The 17680-nt window shown below is 40.5% G+C and overlaps 1 protein-coding gene across 1 annotated transcript in view; it reads left to right on the top strand.

The window, feature by feature from the left end:
* The window catches only part of Pstpip2 (proline-serine-threonine phosphatase interacting protein 2), a 73928-nt gene that overhangs the window by 43065 nt on the left and 13183 nt on the right, over positions 1–17680 (top strand). The window contains exons 3-6 of the mRNA XM_042675315.1: positions 5139–5216; positions 7498–7532; positions 11490–11596; positions 17389–17451. Of these exons, the coding sequence (XP_042531249.1) occupies positions 5139–5216; positions 7498–7532; positions 11490–11596; positions 17389–17451 (283 nt within the window). The remainder of the gene's footprint in view (positions 1–5138; positions 5217–7497; positions 7533–11489; positions 11597–17388; positions 17452–17680) is intronic.

Raw genomic sequence — 17680 nt, 5'->3', positions numbered from 1 at the left:
TAGCTAATTAGGAGGCTGAGACCTAAAGATGAAGGGATAGAGGAGGTGGTTTTTTTGTTTGTTTGTTTTGGTCAAGGGACTTCAACTCTGGGCTTGGGCGCTGTCCCTGAGCTCTTCAGCTCAAGGCTGTGCTCTCTACCACTTGAGCCACAGTACCACTTCCAGCTTTTTCTATATATGTGGTACTGAGGAATTGAACCCAGGGTTCAATTTCTAGACTGGATAGAGGAGTTTTGAAGCTAGCTCTGGCTGACAAAGGCAAGAGACTTCTATCTCCAGTTAACCAACAAAAAGCCAGAAATGTTAAAGTGATAAAGTGCCAGTCTTGAGCAGAAAAATTAAGTAAGAACTCACAGCTCTGAGTTCAAGTCATAGTACTGACATACACACGCACAGAAGAAAGACAAACATTGTGTGTTTCCTATCACATGTAAAAACAAACAAAAAACAAAAAAATAGAAGGAAAAAGAATAAAATCTGAGCATAATACCACACTCTTGCACTACGAGCACTCTGGAAGCTGAGATAGGAAGATAACTTGTTCAAGGCCAATCTGGGTTATGTATTGAGATTCTGTCTTAAGGAAAAAGGAAAACTAACAACAAAAAGATGAATTGAATATAGAAGGACCACAAAGGGAAGGAGAAAGGCACATAGGGTGGAGGTGGGAAAGGGAAAGAGAAGGCAGGTAAGGGCAATAGGGAGGATGGAATTGATTGATTAAAGCATGGCATATGCTTTATGGGTGAAACCCATCAAAATATCCGATTAATGTGTTAACTTTTACAATTAAAAAGTTAAAAAATAAATTAGCAGTTAGAAACAAAAAAGGAATAGGATCTCTTGCTCTGTACATTTGCATATGGCCATGGTTACTTCGTTGTAAACTATAGTATTGGTTGGCATCTTTCTCTTCCACAAGGCTGTGAACTCTGCTAGGCATTCTTATATTTCTCATTTCTGTGGTCTTAGCTTCTAGGAGGATGCTGGATGCATCATCTATGTTTAAGACATAAATGGATAAGCAGATAAGAGGGTGCACTGGGATGGAGGGAAGACAGGGAAAGGCCTCCCTAGTCAGTGGTGATTTGTTTGAGGTCCTGGTGACTCCTCTCTTGCATTCAGGCCCTGGGACCTGGTACTCCCCATTTGTGCCAGAGAACATCCTCTTTTGATTGCATGTGGGTCCTCTGGCTTCCAGCAGATGAGACTGCAGTTTCACTTCAGTAAAGCTCCTTCTTTTCTCCAAAGAGCAGGCCATGGCACTTCCTGGAAATTCATCTTTACCACATTCTAGGGTTTCCCATGGGGAACAGATTCTGCCTGAGGTTTCCTTAATGTTAGAATGTTAGATAACGTCTTTTTTTTTTTTTTCTGGAAACCACAAAAGATTCTCTAGCACTCTTAGTGGGCATAATTCCAAAAGGATAGGACATACATACAGCATATATTTAAAAAAGTATAAATGGCCTTAACACAATTCTGCATGTAAAACTTTTTTGCCTGTAAGTTAATTTAAACATTAAATTATGGGCTGGGAAGGTGGCTCAGTGGTAGAGTGCTTGCCTTGCGTGCATAAGGCCCTGGGTTTGATTTCTCAGCACCACATAAGCAGAAAAAGCTGGAAGTGGTGCTGTGGCTCAAGTGGTAGAGTGCTTGCTTTGAGCTGAAGAGCTGAGGGACAGTGCCCAGGCCCTACGACTGACAAAACAAAACAAAACATTAAATTATGTTAACATTTTAAACATTAATGTAAATTAGTATACAGTAATTTCCCTTTAAACATTAATTAATTAAACATTAATTTACTGGTTAATGTTAGCCTAGTACTAGTGGCTCACATCTGTAATTCTAGCTACTCAGGAGGCTGAGGATTGTGGTTTGAAGCCATCCCAGGCAGAGAAGGGTAGACAAATCTGAGAGACTCTTATCTTCATCAACGAAAGGCCTGAACTATAGATGTGGCTCAAGTGGAAGAGCTCCAGCTGTGAGAAAAAAAAACCAGCAAGAGTTCAAGGCCATGAGTTCAAGCCCCAGTATTAACACACAATAAAATTATTATTCATTGCATACTATCATAATTTAGACTATAAATTCAATCAATAGGAATTCAGAAAGATAGAAATAGTTTTTTGTTATTCAAATGCATTTGTTTCTATAATTAGAGAAAGATCAGGACCTGGGAAAAACTTCACAAGGAGTCCAAGAGCAGAAGCATGAGAAGAAATGGTCTCGTTACAACTGTGAGGCAGAGCACCATGTGAAGCCAGAAGGATAAGAAGGAACACTCACTGACCTAGTTTCAGAGCAAACAGATAGGCCTGCTAGAGAATAGGAGGGCCAGCAGCCAAGAAAATGCACCTCAGCCACAAAAGAAGGAAAGCAAGGAAAGAAGAAATATTTTAACATCTCAATCCTCTTGATGCTTTTCTTTTCTTTTTCTTTTTTCTTTTTTTTTGTCTGTTGTGGGTCTTGAGTTCTGGGCCTTGGTGGTGTCCCTCAGCTCTTCAGCTCAAGGCTAGGGCTCTACCACTTAAGCCACAGTGCCACTTCAGGTTTTCTAGTGGTTTATTGGAGGTAAGAATCTCATGGTTTTCTTGCCCAGGCTGGCTTTGAGCCATGGTCCTCAGATCTCAGCTCCATGAGTAGCTAGGATTACAGGCATGAGCCACCGACATCTGGCTTCTCTTGATCATTTTCATAAACTTTTTCTTTTAATTTTACAAGTATGATTTGTGAACATTTTTTTGCCTGTGGCAAAGAAACAATTAAATTTAGCAATTCCTTCAGCTTTACTTCATTTTCCTCTTCTCCCAAGAAACTAAAGATCAGTTTTCATACTCAAGTTTTAAAAAGCAGTACAGTATTGTTTCATGTTTAAAAATCATTTGTTGTGATTGGGTGCTGGCAGTGCACACCTGTAATCTAAGTTACTCTGGAGGCTGAGATCTGAGGATTACAGCTCAGAGCCAGCTTAGGCAGGAAAGAAATTTTTATCTCTAGTTAACCACCCAAAAGCCAGAGGTGGAGTTGTGGTTAAAGTAGAAGAGTTATAGGCTTGAGCCAAAAAGCTCAGGGACAGAACCCAGTTCCAAATTCAAGCCCCAGGATGGGCACACACAGAAAAATTATTTGTTGTGGCTGGGGGTCAGTGGCTAACATCTGTAATCCTAGTTATTCAGGAGGCTGAGATCTGAGAATCATGGTTCAAAGCCAACCCTGGATAGGAAAGTTCGTGAGACCCTTATTTACAATTAACCACCAGAAAACCAGAAGTGGCACTGTGGCTCAAGTGATAGAGTGCTCTCCTTGAGCTGAAGAGTTTAGGAACAGCACTCAGGCCCAGAGTTCAAGCCCCATGACTGCCCCCCCCCCCAAAAAAAAACAAAATCCCTCAAAAGTATTTGTTGTATCAATCTGTCCAACCTGTGTATTTATATAAAGGTATATTCATTATAATCATTACCAGGTTTCAAAACAAATTATTTTTAGTGAAATTATTTTTGGTGAACTTTTACTATGTCCTCTATGCTTTGCTTTTTACTTAATTAAAAAAGTAAAAAATATGCTTTTTTTGGTCAGTCATGGAGTTAAACTTGGGGAATGGGGGCTGTTCATGAGCTCTTTCACTCAAAGCTAGCACTCTACCACATTGAGCCACAGCACCACTTCTGATTTTTTGGTGGCTAATTGGAGATAAGAGTTTCACAGGGGCTGGGAAGGTGGCTCTGGGCTGGGAAGGTGGCTCAGTGGTAGAGCACTTGCCTTGCATGCATGAGGCCCTGGGTTCGATTCCTCAGCACCACATAAGCAAAAAGAAAAAAGCCAGAAGTGGTGCTGTGGCTCAGGTGGTAGAGCCCTGGCTTTGAGCTGAAGAGCTGAGGGACAGCGCCCAGGCCCAGATTTCAGGCCCCACGACTGGCCCCCCCCCCAAAAAAAAAAAGAGTTTCACAGACTTTCCTGCTCTGGTTGGCTTTGAACCCTGATCCTCAAATCTCAGCTTCCTGAGTAGCTAGGATTACAAGCATGAGACACTAGCACCTGGCCCATATTATTTTAATATAATACATAAAGTTATTTAGAGGACTGGAGCATGCTCACATGGCAGATCACTTGCCTAAAAAGTATAAGGCCCATAGTTCAATTTCTAGTACAATAAAATAAACAAGCAAATAAATAAAATAAATTTTATAAAGAAATGGAGAGATTATATGATATAGTTTAATCTTCGTTATCAAAATTTTCATGCAGCTTTTGGATTTTTGAATTGGTGAATTCACAACTTTTGGAAAAGCATGACACATACCATACAATCTCAGTTGCCTAAAAGGGATTGGTGTGTTTATATGGAGGATCTAGGTAGTCATGTCCCATTGAACTGCTTGTGGCAGTAATACTTTGCTCTTTGCTTATATATGTTTTCTGCAATGCACATCTTAAATAAAGGTTATTTTAAAAAAGCTAAAAAAAAGAAATGGAGAAACTTTTTAATGTAAGAATAAGTACCATATTCATAGTATATGAAGAACTTCTACCAAATAATAGGAAAAGGGCCAAATATTCAGGTGAAACAGGATGACAACATAGAAGATGAAATAAAAAGTTCAGTAAACATATACATGGTGTACAACCACAGTAGAAATCAGGGAAATGTAAATTCAAAGGGAGAGTCTCTCTCTCTCTCTCTCGCTCTCTCTTAGATAAAATTGCTCAGCTGGAGATGTAGCTCAATGATAGAGTACATGCCTAATATGTATAAGGCCCTGGGTTTAGTTCCCAGCATGGAAAAATAAGTAAATAAATAAACAACAGTTTCTCAATGTGGATATTCCCAAAGTTATTTGTGTGAGTTTGAAAGTCTTATTGTATAGACCATGCTGACCCTGAATTCATGATTGTACTGCTTCAGTATCCCAAATGAAAGAATTACAGACATGTACCACCATACTTGGCTTCTATTCTATTTCTTCTTCTCTATTTTTTAATGTTTCTTTAAAGGCTGGTAATAATTTAAGCAATTGTTAATATAGCCCGTGGCTCATGCTTGCAAACCCAGCTATTTGGGAGGAAAAGATCTAGAGATGGCTTTTAGAGTTAGCTCCAAAAATGACCTGTGACCCTCTTTTCTGTTTTCCCAGGGCATCGATTGAAGAGAAATATGGCAAAGATCTGCTCAGCCTCTCTAAGAAGAAGCCCTATGGACAATCTGAGATCAAGTAGGTATCTAGATGAATATTTCTCGTTTCTAAGTTGGATAAGATCTACTGGAGCTCCCTCTGCTTCAGCATGTTAAGGTGCGCAGTTATTAGATAAAACATAAAATTAATGCTTTTCAAAAAAGTGTTTCAAAGCCGGGCACTAGTGGTTCATGACTGTAATCCTAGCTACTCAGGAGGCTGATACCTGAGGATCGAGGTTCAAAGCCTGCCCAGGCAGGAAAGTTCGTGAGACCCTTATCTCCAATAAAAACTACTAGAAAACCAGAAGTGGTGCTGTGGCTCAAGTGGTAGAGCACTGCCTTGAGCTGAAGAACTAAGGAACAGTGCCCAGCCCCAGAGTTGAAGTCCCATGACTGACAAAAAAAAGTTTTAAATTGTGAAAATTTTAGATAATCAGAAAGAAGGCAAAACTAAATTATGAAGCCATAATCTCTCATTAACATTTCTACTCTCTGTAGACCTAATCAGTTATATTTACCTAAATACTACTTTAGCTGTGCTATAGACACCTGCAGAGATGCTTGGAGGTCTGTGTCCCTACAGAGGTCCTAGTAGGACAGGCATGGTTTGGGGTTCCATCAACATCATATGAAAAGTTTAATTTAAAACAATCCTAGGTAAGTTCTCTACCTACCTGACACACACATGAATACACACACACATGCAAACTAAATTGCATACGTCCAAGTACACAGATAAATGCACACATGAAACTAAATTAGTATGAATTCAACAAAAGCAGTAAATTGCTTGTAGATTTCACATTCTGCAATTAACAAAATATATACAATATGTTTAAAGAAAATAAAGAAGTTAATTGATAGCATGAGCAAGATGATTTTCAGAAGCACCCAAGAAATTCTGAAAGAGAATTGAATAGAAATGAAAACAAAATCACAAGGGGCTGAGATCAAGGCTGGAGAGACGTTGGTCAAAAGATACAAGCTTTTCGTTAAGAGAAGTAGATTCAGGAGAATTATTTTACATTGTGACTATCATCAGAAAGAATTTATTGTAATCTTGAAAATTACCTAGAGAGTCAATTTTAACTGTTGCAGCACAATAAATGGTAAGAAGCCAAGTACTGATGGCTCATGCCGTAATCCTAGCTACTCAGGAAACTGAGATCTGAGCATTGTGGTTCAAAAGCAGCCTGGTCAGGAAAGTCCATGAGATTCTTGTCTCCAATAAACTAAATAAAAAAGCTGGAAGGGGCACTGTTGTTTAAGTGGTACAATGCTAGCCTCCAGCAAAAAAAAAGCTTAGGGACAGCACCCAGGCCCAGAGTTCAAGCCCCAGGACCGGAAAAAAAAAAAGAAAATAGAAAAAAGAAAAGAAGTAGTTTAAGAATAGCAGATAATGCATATTTTATTTCTCATGAGCTATTCCACACTGTGTACAGATTTTAAAATGTCACATTGTACATGATATACACGTTTTTAATTTGTCAACTAGATTTGCTGCTGTTTGTTATGTGGTAACAGAAAAACTAACACAGTACAATTTGTCCAATATCTCTTCCATTAGATTGTGAAGTCTGAGACAGTGTCTGCCTTACACCATTGATCTCCAAAATCTGATACAATTCCTGATCCATAGTATAAGGCAATTAAGTTTATGATGATTGATAAATGAATGAAAAAGAGGCAACCAATAACTAGGGTTCCTTCCTAGCCCTTCTTTATTGCCTTGCATTTCTGTATTTATAATTTCTATACATTAAAGGATGGCTGATATTCTTTTTTTTTTTTTTTTTTGTCAGTCATGGAGCATGAACTCTGGGCTTGGGCACTGTCCTTCAGCTCTTCAGCTCAAGGCTAGCGCTCTACCGCTTGAGCAACAGTGCCACTTCTGGTTTTCTAGTGGTTTATTGGAGATAAGAGTCTCACAATGACTTTCCTGCCTGGGCTGGCTTTGAACTGTGATCCTCAGATCTCAGCCTCCTGACTAGCTAGGATTACAGGTGTGAACCACCGGTGCCTGGCTGGCTGATATTCTTATGATGAAGAAGCCATGGCTCCAAGACTATCACAGGGAAAATGGTAGCACAAAGAGTTTTGGCATCTTTATCCAAGGAAGACAGGAATTCTCTCACTTGAGGGAATTCAACTTTAAGAACATTTGGTCTTTCACTCTCTTTTCAAGTTCACAAGGATGAATCCATAGCTCTAAATTAAGATATAGACAGAGAGAATCATACAAAGGGATTATAATAAAGCTGTAAAGATAATTTCCAGCACTGAAATGATATATGTATATATATATTCTTGGTTTATAGCACCCTGAAGCGGGCCCTTGAAGTCTTCAAGCAGCGTAAGTTATTTTTAAAAACTTATGTGTGCATGTGTGTGTGTGTGTGTGTGTGTGTGATACTGGGGTTTGAACTCAGGGCCTCATGCTTGCTAGGTTCTCACTTGATACATGAGCTATGCCTCTAGCCCTGTTTCTTGGAGATAGAGTCTAGTGGACATTTCTGCTTAGGCAGGCATTAGACCATGAGCATCTGTGATTATAAGCATGACCCATGGGCATCTAGCTAAAAAATGTACCTGTGGGCCAAAATAAGTTCTGCCTCATCAAAGGCAAGTTTTAATTTGAAGAGCAATTTCACAATGAGTAAAATTAAAAAAGATGAGAGCAACTCCCAAGGGGAGAAAAATGGGCAGAGCCAAGGTAACCAGGAGGCTCCTACACACTTGGTCATCATGCTGTGCCTCTGGCTTTCTCACTCTAGCCCTCACTTGGAGGGCTTGTTCTGACTCAGGCAGTGTGGGGTAGGGTCTGAGATCTTGACTCTCTCATAAGTTCCCAACTGATGCTCAGAGCACTGGTCCAGGGACCTCAGTGGGAATGGCACATTTAGAGGATTGTCTATACTGTTTTATTCTAACTCAGAGATACAGTTACTGAGGTACTTACTCACACCCCACCAGACAGACTCATATACCAGTCTAACCTTGCATATTATTCTGTATGGTCTGATTTCCTTTTTCTGGGACATCACCACAGGCCACAGCATGGCTCAGTTGGTAGAGCACTAACCAATAAGCCAGAACATCAGGTACCAAGTTCAAGTCCAGAACTTGCACCTTATAAAAAAAAAGAGGAGCTGGGAATGTGGCTTAGTGGTAGAGTGCTTGTCTAGCATGCGTGAAGCCCTGGGTTCAATTTCTCAGTACCACATACACAGAAAAAGTCAGAAGTTGTGCTGTGGCTCAAGTGGTGAGTACTAGCCTTGAGCAAAAGAAGCTCGGGGATAGTGCCTAGGCCCTGAGTTCAAGCCCCAGAACCGGCAAAAAGTAAATTAATTAATTGAAAAATTTTTTAAAAAGAAAAAAGTAGATGTTGCCATGTGTGTGTGTGTGTGTGTGTGTGTGTGTGTGTGTGTGTGTGTGTGTGTACATGTGTATATATGGTGTAGGGGCAATACCGGGGCTTGAACTCAGGGCCTCAAGCTCTCACTTGGCTTTTCCACTCAAGACTGGTGCTCACCACTTAATTCCATCTTACTTTCAGCTTTTTGCTGGTTAATTGGAGATAAGAATCTCCATGGACTTTTTTACCCAGGCTGGTTTCAAACCACATCCTTCAGATCTCAGTGTTCTCTTAATTCTTAATTTATTCTTTTTATCCCTAGAGTCAGGATGCTGTCCTACGAATGACAGGATTCCTGCCCCTGTTTTCTGTCATCCTCTCAGGAAGACATCCTATTGGAATGGAGCTCCCTCTTGTTTTTGGATTTCTTTTATAAATGTTTCCCCTGGGCATTCTAGTTTAATCATGCGTCTTGAATATGAGAAAGGATCAGAAAGGAAACTGAGTCTTTGGAAATACTGATATTCACTGTCAGGGTCATATCTGCTGGAGTGAAGTTATACTTTTCTGCATTGTTTTCAGTGGAAAAGATAATAGCTTTTTGTGTGGTTTTTCTCATAGCTAATGTGTTTGCCTCCACCCAGAAGCTAGATGGAAGGCAGGAGTTACCCTGTCCTCAGCAGGATTTCTTAATCTTCAAGTTCTTCTTTCTGTATTGTTGTCTTTATTGTAAATCTAACTTGGACTTCATCCAGCAGAATTTTTTTTTTTGTTTGTGTGCCAGTCATGGGGTTTGAACTCAAGGTATGGCTAATTATCTATTTGTCTCCACCCAGAGTTTAGATGGAAGGCAGGAATTACCATGCCAACAGTAGGCTTTCTTAATCTCCAAGTTCTTCTTTCTGTATTGTTGCCTTTGGTTATAAATCTAACTTGGACTTCAGCCATCAGAAGTGTGTGTGTGTGTGTGTGTTGGCCATAGGGCTTGAATTTGGGGCCTGGGCTCTGCCCCTGAGGTCTTTGGTCTTTTGTTTAAGTCTAGCACTCTGCCACTTGAGTCGCAGCCCCATGTCCAGCTTTTTTTTTTTTTTTTTTGGTTGGTCGTGGGGCTTGAACTCTGGGCTTGGGCGCTGTCCCTCAGCTCTTCAGCTCAAGGCAAGCGCTCTACCGCTTGAGCCACAGCGCCACTTTCAGTTTTTCTAGTGGTTTATTGGAGATAAGAGTCTCATGGACTTTTCGGCCCGGGCTGGCTTTGAACCGTGATCCTCAGATCTCAGCCTCATGAGTAGCTAGGATTACAGGCGTGAGCCAGCGGCGCCCAGCTCCACGTCCAGCTTTTTAGTGGTTAGTTGGAGATAAGCGTCTCATGGCCTTTCCTGCCTGGACTGGCGTTGACTTTGATCCTCAGATCTCAGCTTCCTGAGTAGCTAGAATTATAGGCATGAGCGCCTGGTGACAAGCCAGTCAGCAGGATTTTATGTAGTTCAGATTATTCTATTGTGGTGACAACTAGTGAAGTATCCCAATTTCCCGGGGGTGGCGGGACTGGAACCCACAATTGGCAAAACGAGTTACCAACACTTAGTCAAATGGGCTAGGAATGGATATTATCCGCGGCAACTGCCCTTCACCATACCAAGACAGTGAGCAGCAACCAAGCTCAAAATGGGGTAGGCTTATATAGGAAAAAAACCAGCAAGGGGGCCACCCACAGGTGACCAGTGGTAGTTTCGCAATTGGCAAAGAAGCAAGTTACAGAAGCAGAGCTAGCAGTTACTGGTTACAAAATGGCGATTACAGTTCCAATAGCCAAGGCAATAAGTCACAAGGGAAAGTTCATATCCCAACTTCCCTTTTTTCAGTTTCCGGTTTTGGTTTTAATTGATATTGACCAGAACACATTCCAAACCTCTTACTTATCCCACCCAAAATCAAACCACCTTCCAGGTTTTCTGGCTCTTTCTTAGTTTCACTGTTATTTACCAAATGGTAGTAACTCGTTGTTTAACTCTTCAGTTACTTCAAGCCTTTATCTTTGGAATTTCTCCTTTTAATGACTAGCCTGGAGTTTTTTTTCCTCTACAGGGAGATCCTGCCTTTCCAGTTTGGCCCTATTCTTAATAATCAATGAGTTTGTTCTGTTTCTAATTGCGCATTTATAGTCTTTTTTTTGGGGGGGGTCATCACACTAGAAGCTGAGAAATTGAGGGTGAGGCCTGGTACTTTGCTCTTTAAAGGGAATTGTGCAGTTAAGGTGTCTCATAGAGCTTACAGTGCTCAGACTCTGCTTCTGAGGCTTTCTATACTTTAGAAAAGCTGGAGGCTTTCTAAACACCTGTGCTTCGGGTGTTTCTATAGTTAGGTAAGTGGTGTCCTACCAGAGGAAATAATTTTTTTTGAATAGGATGGTCTTTGACCTCTTATCTGACAAGGTAGGCTAAGGAATTTCTATATGACCAGCTAATGGCAGAGGAGCATGTTATAAGTCAGTGATCATATAGGAAACACAATATATGTCATGTATGTGATGGTATATATACATGTTATAGCTATCATATATCACATATATACCATATAGAGACTATATATTCACCATATATGCTATATATTTATGGTCAACAATATATATAATATTCTACTGTGGCAGTAGTTCAGAATCTTACAGGATGGGACCAGAACACATGGGGATTTTTTGTTTTTATTTTCTTCTTTTTGTCTTGTTTTTTCATTTATCTGTCTTTGGACATAAAAATGGAGGAACAAAGGGTAAACAAATTCAACAGTGATACTCAGAACATATGTTGTAAGATGAAGATATCAATGTTTAGTCATGGTAGCAGTAGTATATATGTGTGTGTGTTTAGAATATTGTATAGTTCTGTATATTTGAGCTTAGGCATAAGCTTAGGCATATATTTGATCTTAATTATTGTCTTAAATTTTTTTTTTTTGCAGAAATAGACAATGTGGCTCAATGTCACATTCACCTTGCACAAACTCTAAGAGAAGAGGCCAGGAAAATGGAAGAATTCAGGGAAAAGCAAAAGCTACAACAGAAAAAGGTTGGATTTGTACACGTATGAAAATGTCACCTTTCTTCCTGCAGAAAAGCTCAGTTTCCACACCCACACAAAAATGCTCCTCTCCTTTCCTCTCTTCTCTCCTTTCCTCTCTTCCCTCCTTTCCCTACTCCACCCCTCCTTCTATCTTGGAAACTTTGCCTTGTATGAGTCCACTGGTCCCTGGTAGCTACTGGTTTCTAGGGTTAGTATTGGTATCTTAAGATCCTGCCTGCCTGCCTTATAGCTTCCTCAAACACTGCTATTAGCAAACCACAGCTTCATCCCATTTCTCAGCCTATTCTTGTGCTCTACCTCTTTTCCAGAAGCAAATGCAGACATGAACATTTCAGAAAACTGTGTCAGGTACTTTCACGCATTCTCTCAAGCTCATATATTAGACATGAAGAGGACATCTGTCCCAAAATCTTTTTCCACACTATGTATGTTAACCAAATAGATGGCCAGATCCTTTTACAGGACAGTTCCAGGCTTGCCCTTCTTTCTATGGAGATTAAAATTTTATTTTCAGAAGCAAAATACCTTCAGTATGATCAGAGGAGAGTTATTCCTCATGTTTTTAAGTGTCTTTGAGAAGCACTGTTCCTTTTTTTTGTTGTTGGTCATGGGGCCTGAACTCTGGGCCTGGGCGCTGTCCCTCAGCTCAAGGCTAGTGCTCTACCACTTGAGTCACAGTACCACTTCCAGCTTTTTTTTTTCTATTTTTGTGGTGCTGAGGAACTGAACCCAGGGCCTCATGTATGTGAGGCAAGCACTCTACCACTGAGCCACCTTCCCAGCCCAGCACTGTTCCTTTCAGGTAGAATTTTGATGTTTTTGCAAAGCTTCTGAAACTTCCCCTCCAACAAGTTACACAGACCAAGTCATTATTGTTAGAGCATGCTGTGAATTCTGTTAAGCAATAGACTAGTTTATGCTTAGCTTCCTTGCTATCAACCAACTTCCCTCTCTAGCAGGCAGATACATTCATAACATTGACAAGTCCAAAGTTCATTAAGGAATTTGCAGTTTTGTGCATCACAGTGAGCTCAGGATTTTCATCATTTCTGTAGTTAGATAAAACAAACATGTTAGGAGAAAATGTGTCAATACTAACTTCTCATTTTCAGTGGTCAAACTTTACACACTATGACCTTCTGCTTTTTGGAAATGAAGGCATTTCTACTTTTCAAGGAAAACCAAGAGTTAGATTTTTTCAGTAAATGGGTATATTAAATAGGTAGGTTTCAGTAGGTAACAGATGAAGAGAACACCAAGTGATATTCAGGCAGGAAAAGAAGTTTATTTACGGGGCTGGGAAGGTGGCTCAGTGGTAGAACGCTTGCCTTGCATGCCTGAGGCCCTGGGTTCGATTCCTCAGCACCACATAAGCAAAAAGAAAAAAGCCAGAAGTGGCACTGTGGCTCAAGTGCTAGAGCGCTAGCCTTGAGCTGAAGAGCTGAGGGACAGCGCCCAGGCCCAGAGTTCAGGCCCCACGACTGACCCTCCCCCCCAAAAAAAGAAGTTTATTTACTGAACTGCTGTCCTGCCAAGCATGGTGGAAAGGCATAGATGAAAGGGGCAACTCAGCACTGGGCCAGGTCAGGGACAGGAAGAGGTGTGGCCAGGTGGGGGAAAGGTGTGTCCAGGTAGGGGAAAGGATATGACCTTGTGGCCTGGGACCCTTCCTATGGTTACATGAGAGGCAAGACTAGGAGCAGACTAGGATGTAACCTAGCAGGAGGGAGAGATGACTGCTTCCTGGTATGCCAGTTACCTAGGTAACACAGATACTGGGTAGAAACTTATCTAAGAGGTAGGGAAGTATCCACATGGGGCCTTCATGGCCCGGGGCAGACCTTACTGGTAGGAGACGCACCGGTAGAATGGCTGGTCAGACATTTATAGCTAATCACTCATAAAGCTCATATTTTCTAAGGATGGACACCAAGAAGGACATAGCTATCTCACTGTCACTAAGCATAGAGCATGTCCAGATAGACTGATGTGACTCTAGAAAATGATACATCATGATGAGACTTCTATGGAGATAGGGAAGAGAAGGTGACGTCTGAGCATCAGAGGTGGGGGATGTATAACCTCATCTGTGGTTTGAGGAAAACCTCTTGGCAGAAATAGTGTGAAAGTACCAGCAGTTAAAGGCCAGGAAACCCCTGGTGTTGGCAGATAAGGAAGGGGTCTTTGCATTGCATGCTCAGAAATCTGGATGTTTAAGGATGCTGAGGCTTATTTTCCATCCCAGAAATGTCTTTGATATACAGAGACAGAAAATGGCCAATCACTCTGTCCTCTGGTGTTCACACTGTTTTGGAATCATGGGAGAAAATCAGAGTGGTTTTGAAGGGATTTGTGCTGTCTGTGTAGAGAGCCATTTCCAAAGCCAGGAGCCTCTTTGTTACTGAGAATGGTGCTTCCAGTTTGTAGAATCAGAGTGAAAAGTATAGGCAAGCAGGAAAACGGACCATAAAGCAGCTATTTCAAGAATTTGCCTCCAGTTATTTGGGTCATTCACAAATCTCTCCTTCGTTTTTCCCTCCCTCATTCTTTCCCATCCTAGATCCAAATGGTTGTGGTTTTGCTCTCCTTTGTGTTAGCCAAATAAAATTCTTATTTCCACCAGATTTGGACTGAGCAAAGAAAAAGTCTGAGTTTTAGAAGGACCTTCTTTCTCCCCGCCCCCTCAGCACATCTGAAAAAGGAGCTTTTACTCTCTGGGGTCAGCCTATAAGTAAACATGTCATGGTTAGGGAAAGGAGGCTTATTTTTGGTATAGTAGACAGAAGGTCACTGGGTGACCTTGAGCAAAGCATGTGAAATCTGGGATGCCAAGACTCTCTTGTATCTGGGTAGAGTTGGGTAGCTGCTTTCTAGGTTCCTGCCAACTTTCAAATGCCAGGAATTCCTGAAGGCAGATAGGAAGTGAAAATATTTGTCAGTGGTGATACTGGCTACACCTACAAGGTGCTTGGAGCAGGTGCTGTTTTTTTAACTTGGAGATAAGGAGACCTGTCTCAACCTACCAACTATAAGACAGTAGCAACTCCAAACTGGAAAAGTGATGAAGTGTGTATTTGGACTAAAAAGGAGATGGCATAAAACAACATTGCTAACCGATGTGTTCTAGTAGCCAGAGCACATCAGGAAGCATTATTAAATCAGTAAACTTGGCTTTTCCTCCTGGTAGAGGGGCACAGTCACTTCTGTGAACCACAGGCCCCTGCCTGTCATAACAAAAACCTGCCATGAGTTGAAGTAAAAGCCTTGTCTGCTCTCAGTGTCTCTATCTTCTTTCCTGTTAGCAGATGATACCATCTCTTGGTACCTGTTTTTCAGCCAGGCTGGAAGATGACTACTGGGCCCTCTGAAGGCCCTTTGAGACTCTTTCAAGGGAATTTCATGTTCTCCACAAAGTTCATCTTGGAAGTGAGACTATCTCAAATACTCTATAATCTTGAAAATATTTTGTTATCTATGTATATGGTAATGGGTTAACACTTAATTTCTAGTTGAGGCACTGGTGGCTTACATCTGTAATCCTTGCTACTTAGGAGACTGAGATCTGAGAAGCTAGGTTTGAAATCAGCCCAGGAAAGAAAGTCTATGCGACTCGTAGGTGCATTTAGCCAGCAAAAAGACATAAATGAAACTGTGGCTCAAGTGGTAGAACCCTAGCCTTGGGTGAAAAATCGATGGGGCCCAGATCCTAAGTTCAAGCCCCGGTACTGTCCTGAGTTCAAGCCCCAGTTCTGGCACAAAGACACAGACAAGCAAACAAAAAACCCCAGCAACCCTTAGTTTTTAATAGATTCAGAAGCAATTACATTTGAATTTCATTGTCAATATTATTTTTTATCATTTTTGCACAAAATCACTGTCACTGCTTATTTTGAAGTCATTGTATCTCTCAGTTTGTTCTGCTGGTTGGTTTTATTGAGCTATCATAGGGATAATGGTGCTTTAGGTTAATGACTAGGAACTAGAGTACCGGAGTCAGGCTCCTGGGTTCAAGTTTTAGCTCTATTACTTGCTGATATTTGCTACTTGGGATAAGTTTATTAAATTTATTACCATCAAGAAAATAGAAATAATAGTACTCATACTATTGTTGTGGTGCATGAAAACTGCTTAGCACACAGGGCTAGGGAATCTTTTTTCTGCAAAGGGTCATTTGGATGTTTATATCATCATTTATAGGCCATAGAAAATTATTAACGCAGGCAGACAAGCCATGGGCAGCTGATGAGTAGTATACATGGCTGTCCTGTTTTATATCAAATTTTATATGGCCCATGGGACAGTCTTTTTCCACTTCTGAAACATCTGATAAATGTGAGGCATTATGATTGTGTCTGAAAGATATATCTCTTTTTTCCCCCCAGGGCTGAGGACCGAACCCAGGGCTTTGCGCGTGCCGGGCAGGCACCCTTCCGCTGGGCTAAACCCCTAGCCCCTGAGATATATATCTTTATTATTAGTGCCATTATCATTCCAGCCACAATGATGAAGATATTGCTCTTAGATGAACTTGATGGAACAATTGACCCTTGCTAGGTTAACCAGGGAAAGGAATAGCATAGCAGTGTCTTTTAGCTGTCCTGTAAACACTTCCTTCCTTCATATTGCCTGGGTAATATTGCTGGGAAAGGATTTGTTACTGGTGCCAGGCATAGTGAGCTATGCCTGTACTCCTAGTACTTGTGAGGGTGAGACAGGAAGATCATGAATTCAGGGCTAACCTGGGCTGCAGAGTGAGACTTTGTGTCAAATAAGCAGCAGCAGCAGCAGCAGTAACAAACTCAGCTAGAAAAACAAAAGGCGTGTCACTGATGGACCATAGAAATGGATATTTATGTTACTAATTTAGTTGCATTGACATAAATTTACAGAATAAATACCTCTCTTTTCCTCAAATGTTTATTTTATATATTAAAAACACATTATTATAGATTTATTGTTTTGTTTATTTTTATTTATTCATTTACTTTTTTTGTCTCAGACCTGGACTTGGTATCTTATGTTTTCACTCACTGGCTGGCATTCTATCACCTGAGCTACATCTACAACCGCCTTTTACTTTCATAACTTATTATTTTTTTCTTGTTTACATTTCCTTCTAAAAGTACTTCTTTTTTTTAAAAGTTAATTTTATTTAGTTTTTGTTTATGTGGTACCAAGGAATCAAACCCAGGAGCTCATGCATGCTAGGCAAGCATTCTACCACAAAGCCATGTTCCTAGCCCATTATTTTTTTAATTATAAGTAATTGTACCAAGGATTTTCAATCCAACAGGTCAATTTGTGAGTATGATGTATCTTGATATTAAAGACTACTCTTAAAATGTAATCCGGTATTTACATTTTCAGAATTCTTTCAGTATTGGGGATTAAACTCAGGACATCATACATGCAAGGCAAATGTTTTACTACTTGAGCCACACCCAGTCCTAAAATTTCTTTATGAAACCAAAGTTCCTTGATTTCAGCTAATCTGAAGAGAGTGCTCAGAGGTGATCCATGAGCCATGAGCCATAGAAACCTGGGGTTCAATCTCTGGTGTTCCATGGCCCAAGTTCAAAGGTCATTGTCAATCAGACATAAGATCTTGTTTCTAGTTTCCATTTTCTGCTGAGAGATATATCTTTATTATTAGAACCTGCATTCTTGGAGGTCTGAGAACTACACAGAATAATTCATATGGACTATTTAGCTTCAAGTTACTCTAATGTTAATAATGGTTTCTGTGTTTAATAAAAATACTTTTATTATCTTCACAGACAGAACTCATAATGGATGCTGCTCATAAACAAAGAAACTTACAGTTCAAGAAAACTATGGATGTGAGTCACACTTCATTGCCTTTGTGAGGGGAGGAGTAATCGTGATATTTTCTGAAATCCTGTGCTGTGAAAGGGTATATCCCTACTCAAATAACATTTCAATGATACTATTATTTATTAGTGTAGTGTTTTAGGGGAAATCTAATCTTAAGTGGCCTGGCTTTCCTTTTTCTTAAAGCCTTAGAAATCCTGAAGGTAAAATGATTGACAGAGTGAGCATTTGCTCTCC

The sequence above is a fragment of the Dipodomys spectabilis genome, unplaced genomic scaffold (assembly GCF_019054845.1).
Source record: "Dipodomys spectabilis isolate Male_0828 unplaced genomic scaffold, ASM1905484v1 ptg000024l, whole genome shotgun sequence".
Taxonomy (NCBI): domain Eukaryota; kingdom Metazoa; phylum Chordata; class Mammalia; order Rodentia; family Heteromyidae; genus Dipodomys; species Dipodomys spectabilis.
This window is presented reverse-complemented; position numbering and strand designations above follow the sequence as displayed.